Source organism: Pseudomassariella vexata (genome assembly GCF_002105095.1).
Source record: "Pseudomassariella vexata strain CBS 129021 chromosome Unknown BCR38scaffold_1, whole genome shotgun sequence".
In the NCBI taxonomy this organism is placed as follows: domain Eukaryota; kingdom Fungi; phylum Ascomycota; class Sordariomycetes; order Amphisphaeriales; family Pseudomassariaceae; genus Pseudomassariella; species Pseudomassariella vexata.
In genome coordinates, this window is record NW_024467956.1 from 4433232 (window position 1) to 4450773 (window position 17542).

The 17542-nt window shown below is 53.2% G+C and overlaps 5 protein-coding genes across 5 annotated transcripts; 3 read left to right on the top strand and 2 right to left on the bottom strand.

Moving 5' to 3' along the window:
* Positions 1–458: 458 nt before the first annotated feature.
* BCR38DRAFT_28688 (uncharacterized protein) lies at positions 459–1082 on the bottom strand. Its single transcript, XM_040854469.1, has one exon. It carries the CDS (start codon positions 980–982, stop codon positions 530–532), a length of 453 nt encoding a protein of 150 aa, XP_040721764.1. The 5' UTR covers positions 983–1082; the 3' UTR covers positions 459–529.
* Positions 1083–2388: 1306 nt separating this feature from the next.
* Positions 2389–7626, top strand: BCR38DRAFT_330118 (uncharacterized protein; the record flags this gene model as incomplete). The annotated part of the gene is made up of 1 exon (XM_040854931.1): positions 2389–7626. One exon carries the CDS (start codon positions 2389–2391, stop codon positions 7624–7626), a length of 5238 nt encoding a protein of 1745 aa, XP_040721765.1.
* Positions 7627–10564: 2938 nt separating this feature from the next.
* Positions 10565–11476, top strand: BCR38DRAFT_480634 (SGNH hydrolase-type esterase domain-containing protein; the record flags this gene model as incomplete). Its single annotated transcript, XM_040863293.1, has 3 exons — positions 10565–10885; positions 10943–11110; positions 11210–11476. The coding sequence occupies 3 exons, from the start codon at positions 10565–10567 to the stop codon at positions 11474–11476; spliced, it is 756 nt and encodes a 251-aa protein (XP_040721766.1).
* A 1709-nt stretch (positions 11477–13185) lies between these two features.
* On the bottom strand, positions 13186–15208 carry BCR38DRAFT_330557 (transcription factor Opi1-domain-containing protein; the record flags this gene model as incomplete). The annotated part of the gene is made up of 2 exons (XM_040854977.1): positions 13186–14423; positions 14527–15208. The coding sequence occupies 2 exons, from the start codon at positions 15206–15208 to the stop codon at positions 13186–13188; spliced, it is 1920 nt and encodes a 639-aa protein (XP_040721767.1).
* Positions 15209–16721: 1513 nt separating this feature from the next.
* On the top strand, positions 16722–17540 carry BCR38DRAFT_419147 (uncharacterized protein). The gene is made up of 2 exons (XM_040859288.1): positions 16722–16745; positions 16794–17540. The coding sequence occupies exon 2, from the start codon at positions 17095–17097 to the stop codon at positions 17281–17283; it is 189 nt and encodes a 62-aa protein (XP_040721768.1). The 5' UTR covers positions 16722–16745; positions 16794–17094; the 3' UTR covers positions 17284–17540.
* The last annotated feature ends 2 nt before the right edge of the window (positions 17541–17542 follow it).

Here is a 17542-nt window from a genome sequence, read left to right on the forward strand (position 1 = left end):
CACAGTTGCTACCGACCTGCGCATCCCAATGACTGGTTCTCAATGTGCCCCAGCCCGTATATTCAGCTGGCAAAGTGTAGCCGAGGTGATTCAAGTCCACTTGGGTCCCGTCAACCACGCGAGCGGAATGGGTCAGCCGTGACAGCAGAATACCAAGGGACCAACGTCCGTTGGCGTAGGGGAAAAGACCCAAAAAGATGCAAACTGTTGTGCGAACGGATTCGCAAACGGTCCACCGCTACCTGGTACTCGCATCTGACGTGCAGCACAAGGGCCAGTGCAAGGCTGAAAGGGGGAATACGAACGGCAAGGAAAGCTTGCCACGGTTCATCTGAGGATGGAAGAGCGGAAGCGTGGCAGCAGACGAGTTTCGTTTGGGCCCCATAGTGTAAGCAACCCTTACCCTGCCTTGGTGCCCCGTTGCCATGCTGGTGTCAATCATCCGCCAGTCATGCTGCATACCAAGATACCCAATGGTTGAGAAGGAGTGGGAAAACGGGGGGATGGGTGGTGAGAAATGGCAGCCAATCTAGCGGACGAGAAAATAAGGAGCCCAGACAATTGGTCGGGGCAGACAATTTTCAGGGATATGCCGTGTTGGGTTGGTGGTGGGCTGGGGGCGGCGATTGGGCCATGATGCGTTGGCAAGCACCTCGCCTGGTGGGAAGCGTGGTAGACGCGGATTGGGCGGCGCGAGGTCTAGCTTCGCCCCCCACCGTTCACGGGGGACGATCGATAACCCGTGGTGTGCCAAGGGGGCTTGATGGGCATTGTCGTGAGAAGAACGCCAGCGCGAAGAAGAAAAGGCGGAAAGGCAAAAAGCATAGACTTGCAGCGAGCGGTAAGCTGCGAGATGCACACCCAAGGCCGCCAGGTCATTGCCTCTCGATGGCCTCTCGCCCGTAGCCGCTCGCCGAGCCATTTCGGTTGCTGGCGTACTCAGAGTTGATAGGGAGATGCATAGAGTAGCAAGAGGACACATGACCCGGTGTCTACCCGACGACTCGCTGACGTTGCTTGTTTGGACTATTGGGCTGCCTTCTTTCCATGGTTTGCGCGCAGTGTGTTGTCGATGTGAAGAGCCGAGCGACAGGCGAAACAACGAGCGGAGGAGTGCAAGCAACACTCGAGGGGTGGATAACCACGGCGGAAGCGCAAGTCTCAATTAATTAATTTGGACACTAGAGGGAGTGACCGAGCGCAATTCCTACTGGGCCGAGTAGTAGTAGCTGAGAAAAGAAAAAGAGAAGGAGAGACGTCATTGCCTCCGACGACGGCCGCTCAGACGGAAAAGAAAACCATTTCGCGGCCAACACGATGCTGGAGTGGAAGAATCTGTCAGTTTTACCGCCTTTCTTTTTGACCGACTTGACAGCAGGCTGGTGCAACTTTGCCCAAGTACTCCGTACTTTGTACCAAAACTTTATGGTGTGGCACCTCGGCCGTGGACAGCAACAAGGTGTGGACCAGTATGGTGGCTTGTCCCGCCCGCAACGGCTTAGCTCTATTGGGCCTAGTGGCCTGGGTGTATCTCCTACCCCACGCCGGCCACCAACAGCGGGCGCGATACAACACATGCTGTTGTGCTCTGGCCAGCGTGGACAGGGAAGATGCAGCGGCAACAGCAGCAAGCAACAGCAGCTGGTGGGCGACGAAGACATGTTCTTGTGCTTGTGTCGTCTCTGGTCCCGTTTTTGTCTTCTGTACCTCAATATCAACCTTCTTTCCCACTCGACATGCACTGCTTTATATACTTGCTGGTCGCCGGCTCTGCTGAAGGAATGTGAGAGGACCCCAGAGTCATCACTTGCGACAAGCTCCCCTGCCCACTTCAAGTGCCGCGACCCGACCGTTTCCACTACTCCCCGCCCTAACCAGTACTTCGTACTAGACAGCTACCGGATCGGCCAATACATACATAGTCGACTACGAGCATTCGCATTTTGACGACCAAGTAATCGAGCTTCCTCGACTTGTCAACGCTAACTTCGCACTGCACGCTCTCTTCCCACGACGGTCCAGCAGACTTCGACTTATCCATGCTGTTGGCCGCGCTGAGTGATTGCGCGCGCGTCGCCCCTCCATATGGCCCATCATGATTTCCATGCAACGCTCCCTCTCGTCTCCCGTCTGCATTCAGTCTTCGCCGCGTGAGTTGCCAACAGAAGGAGACGGCACAACACTCAGCCATGCATGTGTGTCCCGCAATCTGAACAGCCTCGCTGACTGATGGCCGCTTCTGCAATAGCTGTTTCTCCCACCGCCACCCATCTTTCCTCGAGATCGCCTACTCCTTCTCCCGAAAGCCGACAGGATGCTCCCAGGCAGCGCCGCCTGCACTCACGAAGTCCTAGCCAATTTTCCCGACTGCCAGACTCGGTCGCGTGCATGGTGCTGCCCGCACGTCGCAGCGAAGAGAAAGAAAGACACGGATCACCGCAGCAGCAGCAACAACATTCGAGCGCAAGTGCGCAAAAGCGGCCCATTATAGCCCAGCAGCACTCGGGAACCGCCACCTCTTCCACCAAGGTCCGCAACTCCTCCCGTCCCAATACGCCTCCATCGGCGTTGAAGGGTACCGCTTCGCCCCCCAACTTTCCGCAACCGCTCTTGGCCGACGTATCCCTGTATACCAATGCATACTCGAGTTTTGAGAGCGAGGGCACCACCCTCGAGGAGCTCGCTCACCTGGTGCGCCTGTCCAAGTACCAGGAGCGCAAGCGCGCCAACACCAGGATACGACTCCAGCGGAGTCTGGTGGCAACTGCACTCTCGGCGCGTCTGACTCGCTGCGGCGAGATAACCCAGAGGAATCTAGCTGAATGTTTCCGCAACGAGGATAAGAAGGCTTTCTCCAACCTATTCAGCGCCATCCACGATGTCAGAAACAGCTGCGATGCGACGCGCAGATTTGCGCTTTTGGAGCCGGATATGGATGCTCTTCAGTCCCCAGGAATGACGTCCTCAGAAGGCTTGGAAACTCCTACCAGCGTGGCTGGAAGCATATCTCCCAACAGCTCGGTTGCGCCGTTCCTGAATGACATCTCTGCCTCGGCCAGGGAGGCCTTCTTGAACTTCCTAACCCAGCTGCGAACCAATCCAGACTATTTGGCCACACGGTTGTGTTCTCTGAACAGCCTGGAGCTCCAGGCTCTCACCACTTTTCACCATGGATTGGATCCGATCGAGTCTGTGTTGCCTTATTTCAGCAGCCGCCCCAGTGGGCGTGGTGGTCATGGCAGCAGTGCCAATAGGAATCCTGGGCACACCCCCAATGCTATCGAGCGGCTTCTCTCTTTCCAAAGACACGACCCGCTGTCGGCCCTCATATATACCTGTTTCGCCAATTCGGCTGGGCCGGACAGCGCCGAGGACAGGAGAAGAACGGACATCTGGGCCAACGCCTGTGCCCGGCTGATCTCAGAAGCTAAGTCCAATTCCGCCCGTGAGCCCATCTTGACCTCCGTTCTCAATGTCTGGTCGTCCATGCGTGATTGGTCTGGCCGCTCCAACATGGAGTGGTTCCTCATGAAGATCTTGGAGGACGGAGCTTTCTTGCTCGACCGAGCAGAGGACCAAAACGGGACCAGGTTCAACATCTCGGAATGGACTCACAAGGATAACGTGGCGGCCGACGAGTTTTACGACCGGGCCATCAATGAGCTTTTCGAAATCATCGACGACGAAGACGCCACTGGCATCCCCGAAGGTTTGGTCGAGCTGGGTAATGAAATCCTCCGGCGGCTTGACAGCGGGTTTGTTGAGAGCACCAAACGATGGTTCGTTTGCAAGTGGCTCTTTTCTCATTGGTTGATCGCCGTCGTCGTTCATCCGGAAAGCTACGGCATGATGTCGGAATACCACATCACCGAGTACGGACGACAGAAGATTCTCAAACAAGTTGCGCAGAGAGCGCAGCAGCTGGTTATTGACATGACCTGGAACACGCCCAAGAAGCCGGTTTCTACCCCTCCCAAGGTGAAAGGCCACATTGAGAACATTTTGGGACGTTTCAAACCCTCCAGAGCCCAGAAAACGACGAGGCTACTACCGGCCCGTTCCATTACGTCCTTGCGGGAAACTGTAGAAGTTCATCCGTACTTGGTCATCAGCCCGGCTGACCTGCTTACCCTGGTTAATGCTTTGTTTCCCGAAAGAAGGCCACAATCGGCCCATTCGGGCAGCATTCGCTCTGGAGCGCCTTCAATATCAGGCTTTTCCACAGCATCCCAACCTATCTCGGTTGGCACCTCACGGAGCAACTTTGACACGGCATCTGTGATTAGCATGAGTGCGTCTTCCGTCATGAGTGACGCGACAACCTCGCGCGAGCCCCTTTTGGAGGATCAAGTTCCGGGTACGCCGCAACGCTACTCCCCTCCAGTCCATGACGCCGCGAGCCAGAAGCATCTGAGCAACTATGAGGAGGATGGATACCGACTCCGACTTGCCATGCATGAAATGGTCCAGATCCTCGGCGCTGATGTTGTCTCTGGCTCCTGCCATCCATGCGCGGAGCGATGGGCCGTGCTCTTCATTTCTGCAAACGGGAACAGTCTTTCTATGCAAATGACGTACGATCCAGACGACGACCCGGACGAGGAAAACTCGTCTACCACAAGTGACACCGAGGATGATGATCCGGAGGATAGACCAGAGCTTGACAAGGATTATCACCAGCTGCGCGACTCGATCCTAAAGCTCGTGGAAGATTTCGAAATTCCGCGGGGCCTTGAAGATGATGGGGCGAAGACGACCTTTAGCAACCGAGCCTCAGGCCTCAAGAAGTACAAGTCTAAGAGCAAGATCATCACAACTGAATCATCCATGGCCAGTCGCAATCCATACAGGAGGCGTGACGAGGAAGACAGGGCATCCAAGCAAAGAATGGGGTCTCCAGCGAGGCAATCTGCCATGGGCAAAGGCTCGGAGGGGTCCGAGCCTCCATCGGTACTTATGGCCATGCTGGAAGCGGCTTCGTCGCAGTCGAGGGTGCAGGCGGATTTTGTGTCTGCTCACCTATACTGGAAAACACTACAACAACTCAATGCTCTGGCTTCTCCTTCTCTGCGGAAGAACGGGTTCGCGACCCTCCTCAACATCTTTTCTCGGGGGCCTCGAGACTCGATCCGTCGGTCCGCGTCTGCTATTGAAGAATACGATGCATGGCTGGTGTGGCTCAAGCAGAGCCAAGAGCGCCATGAGGGTCTGATCGAGTCCATGATGAAGCGGCTCCGGGCTATCAGAGACAAGATGTGGTATGTGACTGACGTGCACAACTCGGCGCCCTATGAGCACACGCGAAGCATCTGCAGCGCTTTGAAGATTATGGGCGTTCCCAGGCGGTGGGGCACATTCCAGCGTACACGTGCGCAGCTATCTCGTGGTCCTGCTGCCAACTACCTGTACAAGAACGAGTCGCAAATGCTGGATCTACTAGCGGCCAGCGAAGAACAAGGTGGCCCCAACAAACTCAGCGACGACCAGGCAGAAAAGACAGCGAAATGGCTGGAGCAGTTAGGCGTTGAGAACTTCTGCAAGGGCGAGGAGCGAATCCACCGCTTCTGCTGCGAGGTGGAAAGCTGCATTGGTAAACTCGTTGGCGAGAGCATCATTGACGGGCCGGTGCTCTGGGCAAGCGAGCTGTACTTGCGGGACCGGAAAGCCCTCGAAGGCACAAAACCCACCTCAGCCACAGCCAAGGACAGGGATAGGGATAGGGACAGGGACAGGGACAGCTACTGGGGCGGAGAGGACTCCTTCAGCGTGGTTAGCGACCCAGAACGGAGATATGCGATGTCAATGTCGTCGTCAAGTCGCCCGAACTCGATCGCCCGAGATTTCCGCGCGATGACGACGCACAATGTCAGCCAGTTATCGGTTGATTCGAGGTACAACTTTTCGAGGGCGAGCACGACCATGTCGGACATCCTGGACGCCGGTGACTACTTTGGCGTTGCGTCTCCTGTTCATGCCATCGACTCGAGCACTACTTTCTGGTCACCTTTCCAGTCCACCATGCCCTCCACGAGCTCCGTTACTTCTCGTGCTCAGTCGCCCACCACCAGCATCACCAATCTTTCATGTTTCTCGTACCCGCAGCATCGACAACTTCCACCTCAACCCTCGGGTGGACGGCCGGGGACTTCGACATCTTCCAACGAGACCATCCACCTTCAACGTCTTTCGGAAGAGAAGCAGCGTTTCCTCGATGAGCTCAGGCAAACGCTGACAAGTCTGCTGCTCTCTGACCTCGGTAATCACGTCTTCTCGGGCGGTTCCGAGACGGATGCTTGGTTCAAGGACTTGGGTCAGGACTGTATCGATCGTCGGGAGGCGCATGAACGCCAGGCACGGCGGTTGGTTGTGAAGAAAGACCGGACCAGAACAAGCAAGAGTTCTACGAGACACCGAGTGATTGAAAAGAAGAAGAGTTTTGGCAATCTGCGTGGAGCCGGCGAGTCTGTGGACGCCGAACACTTGGAATCGCAGGCGGCGCAGAGCAACGATAGCTCGGCGACAACAAGCGACAACATCCCAGCGCGCAGCCGGCAGTCGAGCAAGGATGAGCCACCAGAATTTCCATACAAGAAGGCGTACCAAAGACTGCTGCGCATGTTCTGCGTACATCCAAACCCGCACATGAAGATGAACGCCCTCTTCGAACTAAAACACCTCATTGTGGCATCACTTTCGTCTGGTGGCCGCAGGTCTAGGTGGAGCCTCCGTAACCAGCTTTCACCGCACGAGGATGACAGCACCGGCGCTGGCAATATGAACGCTCTGGACCAAACGGTGGACAGCGTCAAGGAACGCAGGTCACACGCCTTCCAAGCTCCACTTTTGGCTCCCCCATCGCGCTCGGCAGCGAATGCCGATGCGCGCTCCATGGTGTCGGTGAACCCGGCCAACACGGATGCCATCGTCAACATCCTGCAAACTCTCTTCCGCGATGCTGGCATCCGACCCAAGACGCTGTTCCGCGACCTCCAATTCATCGCTTCGTTCGTGCCTGCCTCTCAACTCGACAAGTCAGAAAAGGGCAAGGCCTTCTGGGACGCCGGTCTCGCCGCTCTATCTCTCAAGCAGGATGTCTGCCGCACCATGGTTGAAGTGGCCGATGAGATTGTCAAAGTACATACGCAACCACGGAAGCCGTCAGGTGGTGGCGAAGAAAACCCGGATTCCCCACTCCGCAGCCCTCCGCCACCCCAGCTGGGCGACGCGGCGCGGATGTGGACCATTACGGCTAAGGAGGGCGATCCCACGGCGCAGCGCGAACTAGCACTCTTCAACCTCAGCAACCCTGAGCTGGTGGAGCGGACAACGCTACCTCTTTCCAAGCCGCGCGAGGTGTTCAAACAGGCCGTCATGGAGAAATACGGTGCCAGACCGGGGAGCAGTGCCCGGCACCCTGGTGAACGCCTGAGTCGTTCGGTGACACAACTATCCCTGGGCAGTGGCGGCGTTGGCCAGGAGGGCACGGGAAGTGGCAAGGATAGTGATGTGAGGAATGATCCCGCTTTGATGTGCGTCGCTATCCATTGGATGGAGGCGGCGGAGCAAGGTGGGGATGAACTGGCCAAGACTTTCTTGAGGCAGAATGAGATGATGGGACTGAGTTGAACACCGAACAATCCATCGAATCTACGTTTAAGACACGACTGACGGCATCTATGACGCTGGGGATATAATACGGATTTTGACGATGGGTCACACCAAGGATAGTGAGGGTTGGTGTTAGGAGATGACCCGTTGCGACGAAGTTTGCAGTGCTTCTTCCTTTACTTTTATTTTTGTTCCTTGGTTGCTGGACAGCTATCAAGCCTGTTTTTTCCCTTCTCCCTTTTTATTATATACGCTTCCTTTTTTTCACCCGCTGGTCGTTTAATAGAAAGTTCGATCTGTTTTCTGGGCTGGGCTGGCGATTTCATACAACATGCATCGATCGGATGGGGCTATATTATATACCTTGGGAACTTTTGGGGTGGCTGTCTGAACACATTTTCATGTCACGGGGGTATTGAGCAGAACATGATCCCCCCCACACCGGATACAGTGTCTTGTTTCGAATGGCCGTCGCTATTGGAAGATTCGATGGTTTGTTCGTGGTCTTCTGCTTGCTGGGATGGGACTCTGGGCACTGGGTCAGGGATTGCATGGGACATGATTTGATCAAAACATATATAGATGCGTTACAGTGGTGGATATACCAGGATGACTATGGCATGTATTTGAATTGAAGACATACTTCACGCTTCGTTAGCTTATCTTTGGATTTGGCGAACCAGGGTGACACTTCGTTCTGTGGTTGGTCGGCTGGACTGCTGATGTTCCCTCCTGACCCCCTATTCCCATGCCTGACTGGATTATGATGTGATACAGTAGTATACTTATATATGTTGCATCGCTAAAAAAAATTCATATGGCCTCAATAGTCTCGCCCGCGCTGGTGATGGTGTGGTCAGGACTCTAATGAGGGTGAAGGGGGCGACGAAGGTCAAAAGGGCCAATAGAGCGCCGGCGAGGTTGGTGATAACTTCAAGCCTGGCACCTGAATATTCACTAGGTCCCTGTGGTCCATTTCCTATTTCACTTACTTACTAATTTGATCACCCACCCATCTGAAGGCCCAGTGGACGTGAGTAGAGTTGATCCGAGGCTTGGTTGGTGCCAGGCCGGTGAAACCTCCACCCTGCCGAAAGCAAACATCCTAGAACAGGCTGCCCATCGCACGCGGGTGCCGAAACAGACGCCCCGCGGTCGACGATCAGTCGCCTAATTACGGCGTGGTTGATAGAAGCACCCAGGTGAAGTGGGGACCCGTATCTTCGAGATGGTTATTATCTCTATTTTTCTTTTTTATTCCTTCTTATAACTAGAGCTTTTGTCTTGAGCATCTTTTAATGGTCTATAGGACGGCAGATATCGTCATGCGAAGGAAGCCTCTGGTCAACTTTGCCCCATGCTCCCGAGAAGCCTGGCAATCTCACCGCTGCCTTCACTCACGGGAGCCATACCCTTTCTGTGCTGTTTGCGAGCGCCGTGGAGTTTCCCGGACAGAATATATGTGCAGTGCCACCGCACGACGTCCGGCCGGCGGCAGGAACATTGACGAAGCCTCCTGCATCTAACATCGCCTTCGCCACCTTCTCGTGTCCACCTCAGACGACGCTAGGTAGGGAGTTACAGTCGACAGCTCGTGTTATACCCACCAGCAGCTGCCCTACCTCAGCATTATGAAACGAGGCAGTCAACAATTCAAGGCTGCCGTGAGGAGACACGGTCACCAGCATCTACCAAGACCTGGACGAGACTAGGGCCTTGGCTCATGCAAGCGGCTGTTAGAGCATCATCTGGAATCTTATGGTGAAGTGAGGACTTGGACTGCTCATTTAGCAGATCGAATAGCCTACGCTCTTCGCGATTCCCTGGCGCATGTTTCGGTGTCAACGGCTCAAGGGGAAACCGCAGACTGTCCAGCTCGGTGGAGAAATTAGGCTGTGGCTTGGAGAGATAGAGATGCAGTGCCTGTTTCAGAGTGGTGTAATCAGTGCAGTGTCACAGTAAGGTTCATGGTCTTGCAACAGCTGCTTTAAAGCCAGGTCGTCGATGTTAACAGCATACTGCAAACACTCCAACAATGCTCTACGCGTTGTGCTACGTACGATGGTGTTAAGAAGATATTACTCTCTCTTCAAGGAAGGAAGGATCTGACTCACTATCTACACTAGCAACTATACCGCCTTCGGCAGAGGGCATAACTAGTCCAGATGAAAGAGACGCAAAATGCCCTATTCGTTCTATACCCGCTGAAACCCTCCAAGCTGCCCCTTTTGCGTACTTATTCCGGTCTTCCCCATCCACTCGGATCACCCCTGTTCTTCATGTCCTCATGCAATGGATGTGGCATGGATCATTACCGGCATTACCGACGAGCCAAGTGTGGGATAATATGGGATATCCCGATATTCCAATGTAGCAGACGGGAATGGCCTAATGGTTCCACCCGAGACAAACCGTCTATCGTCTCAACCGCTTCTATGCCTCAGTGAAAATCCCCCCAAAACACCGCTTCTAACATGTCCCAAATCGGAAGAGCGGACCCTGTTATGCCCTTCGCTTCTCCAAAGAGTTGTATGCGGGGAAGTCCTGGGGTATACGTTATGGGGTAACTAGTTCCACCCACTCATCGTCAAGGCTAGTTTCCCTAGACTCTCCCGTGATGGGCCTAATTGGTTCACCCTGAAAAGTTCGGTACGTGCTTTACCGATTGGGCTACTCTGCATTCATCAAGTAGTATGGTAGCGACCCTACCCCACAACTCGTCATTCACGATGCCGGAGAAATTGCCCACGACTGTTTGCTTGCACCGATAATTGGAGAGGTGCATACGATGTTGAACTAGTGCATAGCGAGATGCGTATCTGAAGGCGATGTATGATGGGATCGAAACATGAGCCAGGGAGACATAAGTATATAAGTGGGATCGTCACTCACACCGCCCGTTACTACAAGAGGTTTGCCTGATCTCACGCCCTAAGAAAACATGTTCATATTCAAGATGCAGTGCGTTTTATACTGGTTCATCCTGCCCATGCTAGCCACCGCGGCACCCTACCTCAACTCCACGGGCAAACCGCCTGCCTTCTTCCTAGCCGGAGACTCAACAACAGCTATCCAATCGACCAACGGCGGCGGCTGGGGTAACGGGTTCCTGTCTTTCTTGAATTACCCAGCGTGGGGCATAAACAAGGGTCACAACGGCGCGACTACCGTTTCGTTCGTGAACGGCGGGGATTGGGCCGATGTGACAGATCTCGTGAGCAGCAATGCTGAGGAATTCGACGTCTATGTTACGATCCAGTTTGGTCATAATGATCAGGTACGTTAGAGACAGGTCTCGGGGTGCTAAGTAGGGAGACAACTGACATGGGAACAGAAAGCCGCAGCAAATATCACCATGGCCCAGTTCCAGACCAATCTAGAAAATATGGCTGAAGAAGTAAAGTCTCTGGGCGGGACTCCCATTCTAGTCACTTCACTTACACGGAGAACATTCAATGCCGCAACGGGGACTGTAGTTGATAGTCTTCAGGATGTAGCCACGGTGAGTATCTCTAAGCAATTTACCTGCCTAACTGTTCGCCTTGCCCACGTTTTCCTGTTCAAGCGCATCTCATAGTGACTGACATACACAAACACCCAGGCCACAAGAGCAGCCGCCAACACCACAGATACCGCACTCCTGGATCTCAATGCTGCATCCATGGCCTACGTCAACGCCATCGGCAACGCATCAGCACAGGCGTACAACCTGAACCCAACAGACCAGACGCACTTGAACGCCTGGGGCAGCGTTGTTTTCGGCAGAATGGTAGCCGATCTGCTACTGGAGGAGAAACCCATGCTAGAGGAGTGGATTTTGCCTAACAATACTTTGAGTTGGGAGATTGCTAATGGGGTGGCCGCGTAGATATACAGAGCTTGCTAGGAAGAAATGGATCCATGAAGAGCGAGATAGGTGCCATGTCCCACCACCCTTTCGCTTAAGTAAATATATAAATCCCTATAGTAAGTAAGTTAAAGGCTTCCTACAGCTAGTACAAGTTGTGGGCAGAAATGGCAGTGTTCGGCCCCGCACGGACCACCCAGTGTAGCCACTGTAGATTAGCCAGAGCTTACGGCAAGTAACGATAGTCATAAGAACAACAATGAACGGTGGGCTGCGATTTGCCCACACAAGTATTTGAAGAGGATAATAGCGGCAAAGTCCCTTTATTAATGATTATGTTCGGATTTAACGAAGAATAATATGATCGCGATTGCTCATAAACTAGCTAATACTTGTAACCTAACATATAGGATTTTAGCGAATTAAGGTGCATACGTTCATCATTCTATATAGTATATATATTTATTAAGGAGGTAGTAGTATTCGGAAGGCTTAACGAGTAGAGCTTTGTCCAATAAGAGTCCTACAGCGTAAAGTAACTTTTAAGCCTATGAAATTATGTTCTTTAGTAACTATAATATTATTAAATTTACCTGAGTTCTCTCTAATCTATGAACTATTGCTTAAACTATTGTTAGCTGCTTAATGTCACAGTGCTAGCGATTGCATAGCTACATAGTGCTGTATATAGCAGTTAGTCGGACCAAATGTCAATGATCCACTGAGGTTTTTAGATCTTTTGGTCTATTGGCGGCCTAGGGGCTTGTTCCTCCTTTGTGACGATTGATTATGATTATCTTGTAATAGGAATGCAACAATAGCGCAGGTTTTAAAAGTTTTACAGTCATTCGCTAGTTTGCTTACTAGTTTCCCCCATAGTACACAGGGAAGCAGGCGCTAATAAGAAACATCAGAACAAGTCAGAAATACCATACCGAGACAGACCCCTCGGAACCGCAGGGCAAAATATGGAAGTAAACTAGACGTGGCTTAGATATACGTTGCTAACTTAGGATCATGTCGTCACACCTGCTCAACTTCACAGTAGGCCGTGTCGTAAATCAGAAAAACCTTACCCCATTACCCAGATGATTTGCGTTTCTTGCCTTGAACAATTCATTGTTAGTATGAAATTTAAGCAAGACAGCATAGCAGCAATGTGCGCCCTAAAGTACCACAATGACCCAGGCACATACAGCTCCAGTACCTGCCATTACCTACTTGCGTACAAGTAAAGCACGATTCAAAGCGCAATAGTTTAAGAAGGCAAGAGGCCCCAATCCACTGCCTTTTGGCCCATATCAAGATTGCCACGCCCATCCAGTCAGGCCTGATGCCTGTCCCCAAACCTGAATCCGTAATAGTCCATGATATGTTCCACCCTAAGATCGAACAAGAAATTGAATAGAAGTTTGGCATATGTCATAAATAGTAGAAGGTGGCAGCATACGCTCTACGTAATCTAGAGCCACTCGTGTCTGCGTGTCGGGTATAAGCTGCCTCTCGGACTGAGTTCGAAATAGCAAGTAAGATGGCGGAGTGAAAGCCTCATGAGGTAAGTCGCTGGCTGACTTCAACTCCGGTGAAAGGTAAATGGGGAGCTGGTCATATGCCCCAATTAGATCGTGGTGGAAGCTCAGAAATCGGCCCCTTTCTTTATTTTTCCTTGGCCTTTTCGCATTGCAAGATTTGTCTTCCCCAAACTCCGAAATAATATCCGCAGCTTCCTTTCAACCAAACTTGAAATCATCCAAAGGCACATGAGGCAGTGGTGGCCCATCAAGTAGTGCTTCTCTCTGCGCTCTCTTCTTCCTACCCAGCCGCTCGCACCATTCCTCGGCACTGACGATGGTGCCATCCAGAACACCCGACACCTGCGCCATCATGTCGAGGCCTTCTTTTGCCAACACGAGAACCCGTTGAACGCCTTCGCGCATTTCCTTTTCCTTGGCCGCACCGGCTTCTTCTGCGCTCAGGTCTCCACGGTCACTCGTCGACTGACTTTCGCCAGTCATGTTTGCGACACGGAAACGTTGGGGCAAGCTGGTAAGATGACGCCTGACGAGAATGCGAGCATTCTCAGGGAGAGCGCCACCAGCATATCTGCTGACGGTGCTAATGACGCCTTGTAACGTCTTGAGCACATCGGCTCTGAGAGCAGTAATCCTGACTGCCATTTCATGTCTGTCGCGAGCGTCCTCGCCATGATTCACACCTCGCATTGGTTCGTCTCCGTCGGCGCTGGCTTGCGGCCTTTCAAATCTGTCCATGGTGGTCTTGAGCGAGTTGATGACGTTGCCGATGTGGACGTTAGCCCACCGAAGCCAGCTGAGGCAGTATTTCAGACTGCGCAGACTTTCCTCACTCATAGCGATGCTCAGACCCGAAGTGGACATCATGAGACAGGACTGCCATGCTGAAGAGCTCGTCGGTCGGGAATCTGACTCGGTATAGGCGGGTGATCGAAATTCATCATACGCAGGTAACGTGTCGACAGTACTGGCGACAGACAGCCGTCGGTCACAGTGATCGTAGGATGGCCTCGGTGTTGTTGCGCCCGACATTGTCTCATCCTCTTGCTCGTCATTAACGGGTCCATACTCGACCCGTTTCCGTTTGTTGGAAGTATGATCGCCGGCTTCGAGATCCGAGCTCCCGGACTTTTGCCTCTTTCCGCCGCCTAAGAACCAGCGGACACCACCTTCCATACCGGTCACACGTCCAACTGACCCGACGGTATTGGCGATTGGCGTGACATATCCCTCGACGTATTCCGCGCTGGACTTGAAGCGTGGCGAGTAGTTTTTTGAGGCATTGTAGGCCGACACGGTACCTTCTATAGCGTGTCCTAGTACTGGATGTGACGTCGTAAGCAAGGCGAGAAGTGGTTCTGGTGGTAAAGCGTTGGATTGCGATCGCGGCGAACCGGGCAATGGTGTGTTCCTGTTCGGAGGGGAAGACACGAAGTCTGTGACCAAGGCCTGTTAGTACAACTAGCTAGTCCATCTGCAGACTCTCGGGTACCGCAGCGTCGGCGCATGCGGAAAGGGTGAAGGAACTGGAAAACTGACCTGCTCGCAAGTCCCCCAGAGCCTCGGCGGCGAGGCGGACATCGGGGTCATCGAGACTAACACTGCTTGCGCGACCGTCGGAGAAGCGTTCTGGTGAAGATGCGCTAACACCGCTGTTGCTGTTTGAGTCTACGTCCATTCGCATCGGAGAATCGGCGCTTTGGACATGACTCGGGGTGTAGTACGCAGTTAACGGGTTGAGACTCGGCCAGTGCTGTGGTTGAGGTGGCGCTGGAGAGACAGCAGCAGCAGGCGGTGGCGGAGGAGCGTATGTCGGTTCGGGTGGGTGAGAGTAAAGCTGGCGAGGTTGGTGAGAATAAGACGACGTGGGATATAGCGGTGCGGACGATGCTGTCAAGGCCGACAGTGAAGGCAGAAAGTTGGTTTGCTTTTGATCATTCTGGAGGCCAGTGAAGGAGTGGATGGGAGCGAGTTCCGTCTTGGGGGCGTCGGGGAAGACAAGGCCTCTATGATCGTGGTCGTGATGAGCAGTTGCATATGACGGCGGCGGGTACTTTAAGTCGAGGGGAAATTTAATGGGGGTGTCGAAAGTGTGGAATGCCGCTGCTATATCGGAGGAGGGAGTTTGTCGACGGTCCTCGTGCTGCTGGAGTAAACTATGCTTGTGGTCCGCGACGGCAATAGCAGCAGTAGCAGGACGGTTTGCCGGCCGGGCCAGCATGTGATTCTGCTGCTGCTCCATGGCTACAGCGGGTGCACTTGGAGTGCTTTCTGGCCCCAACTTGAAGCCGAAGCGCCTCTAGAGTCTAGAGGCACCTTAGCAACCCGGTCGGTCACTGAATGCAAATTGGGATCATTTGCGCTCGCCGACTTTTTCGATTTGTTAGAGTGCTGGCACCATTCAAGCACAAAGCGCAGAGGCGGCGCTGTTGAGGGCGCCGTCGGTCGGTCCCGGTGTTGAAGCTGTGGATCGTGAATGTGCAGGTGGATATGGAGTCTGACGTCGACTGGTTCCTGACTCGCGAACGGCTGGGACTGGGCAGTTGGACGAATGCGCAATGATGTGAAAGAAGTTTTGCTGGATGATATCGAGGTTTTTGCGAGGATCCAGGATTCGCAAGACGTCAGGAGGGGAGGGGGGGAGGGATCAGGGCTGGAGGATCGAGACGAGACGACGGTGCTGGTACAATAGTCTCTCTCAAATGCTCAAATGGGCGGCAACGGAAAGCGAAAATGGCGTGGGGGGGGAATCAGGTGTTTGCGACCGCTGTGCTGGGAGAAGTTGGTCTGTCTGTCTCTGGGCAGCGCTGGGGCGGGTTGCGTGTTACAGGATGTTGGCGGTGGGCAGAGCAGTGCAGCACAGTCGCAGCAATACCAGAGCTGGATGGGGTGTACAGAAACGATCTGCCAGCGCATTGGTCAGGTGTGGTGGGTCAACTCTCCACACTTTGCACCAGCTGGGACTGTTCGCACTTCGGATCGGCTTGTGATCACGCTAGAGTCTCCCCATCCAAAATGCAGCTGAAAACTAACAAGGTCGAACGAACTGCTCAATAAAATATCACGGATGCTTGTCAAGTAGTTGATAAGCAGTACTTCTGCTGATGGCATCAACTGTTATGCTCTCAGAAAGGGGTGGATTGCTCGAGGCATCGACAGTCAACATGCATGGTACAGGGTAATAAGTCCAATGCAATTGGATTCTGCTGCTGTGCCTTGCCGCAGGAAGCCCGATGCCGAAGACAGGATCAGCACCTTGCACCTTGCAAGCACTGCAGCCAGCACGTGTCAGACATCTGATGTTTGCACAAAGTAGGAACAGGTGACATGTGATGTTTTGGAGGCGCTGCCAGCGGGGAGAGAAACTTTCCCCGCGATTTGCTGCATCCTCTTGCTGTCCCGCAACAGTATTCCCTAGACAAGAAGACTTGGGTGACCTTGCCGCAGACCAAGGGCTGAAAGCACATGACAGTCGATTGAGGAGAAGACGGCAGGTCGGAGCCGAACTGCTTAATAAGTCTCTATTTTGTCGAATTCGTCAAGGTAGGCTTCGTAACGCTTTGCCACGTGAGATTACCAGGATTGCGGAAACGCATTGGAGCAGACATGTCCATCCGAACTGATCGACTTCTCAACATCATGTGAACGGGAGTCTCTTATTGCCCGAGACCGACAGCCGAGTGAAGTGCCATCGCACAGACAACGCCGCATGCTGGGGAACCGCTGACAATGGAATCCCAGAAACGGGAAATGGTTCACTTTGGTCCTATTAGAGACCATGTGATTCTGTAATGACATTAACATACTTGGTCCATGGATTTCAAGGATAAGCTTCATGCTAGCACGCGCTTGAAGCGTCCGATGTCAGTCACAATCTGAGGAAAAACGTCCGGATTACTTGTATTTGGTATGCCCGCCGAACGGTGGATGAACATTGGAAACGCGCTTCTAGAACTTTGACGGGCAACTTCTTTATGTCCATTCAAGAGCACGTCAGGGCTTGCTGCTGACGGCCGTCAACCCATGATGGTCAGCCTGCATGGCCAAAGCCTGAGCCTCATGTGACAATGATCTGCCTTGGTGACGCTACAATTAGACGCACCTCTCATGAAGCTGGACAGCATGAATAGACATCCGTTTCCCCATCCAGCGACGAATGCAACCTCATGTTCAAAGAGCAGAACAAGACGATACTGTGTTGTACAAATGTGCGGTCCCTCTGACGCCGCCCAAGCAATTCTAGATGCCAATACAGCAAAAATACTCGGGCAGCTCTTATGGCACCTGATTCGATGAATCCTTCTCCGCGTCGCGAATCGCAGACTACATCAACGGCAACACGGTCGGTTGACCAGCAGAATGCTAGAACCGGTTGTGAAATAATGAGTTGCACTGTCTAATAGCGGCGCGTTGAAGAAGAGAAGAGGGGATTTTTAGACAAGTCTGCGAAAATTTCCAAAAGACATGTTCATTCGTGGCCCACCAAGCTGCGAAATCTAGTGTCACGTGCAGCCAGATGTGACTGCCTTGCTTGGCCCCCTGAAGAAGCTGGTCT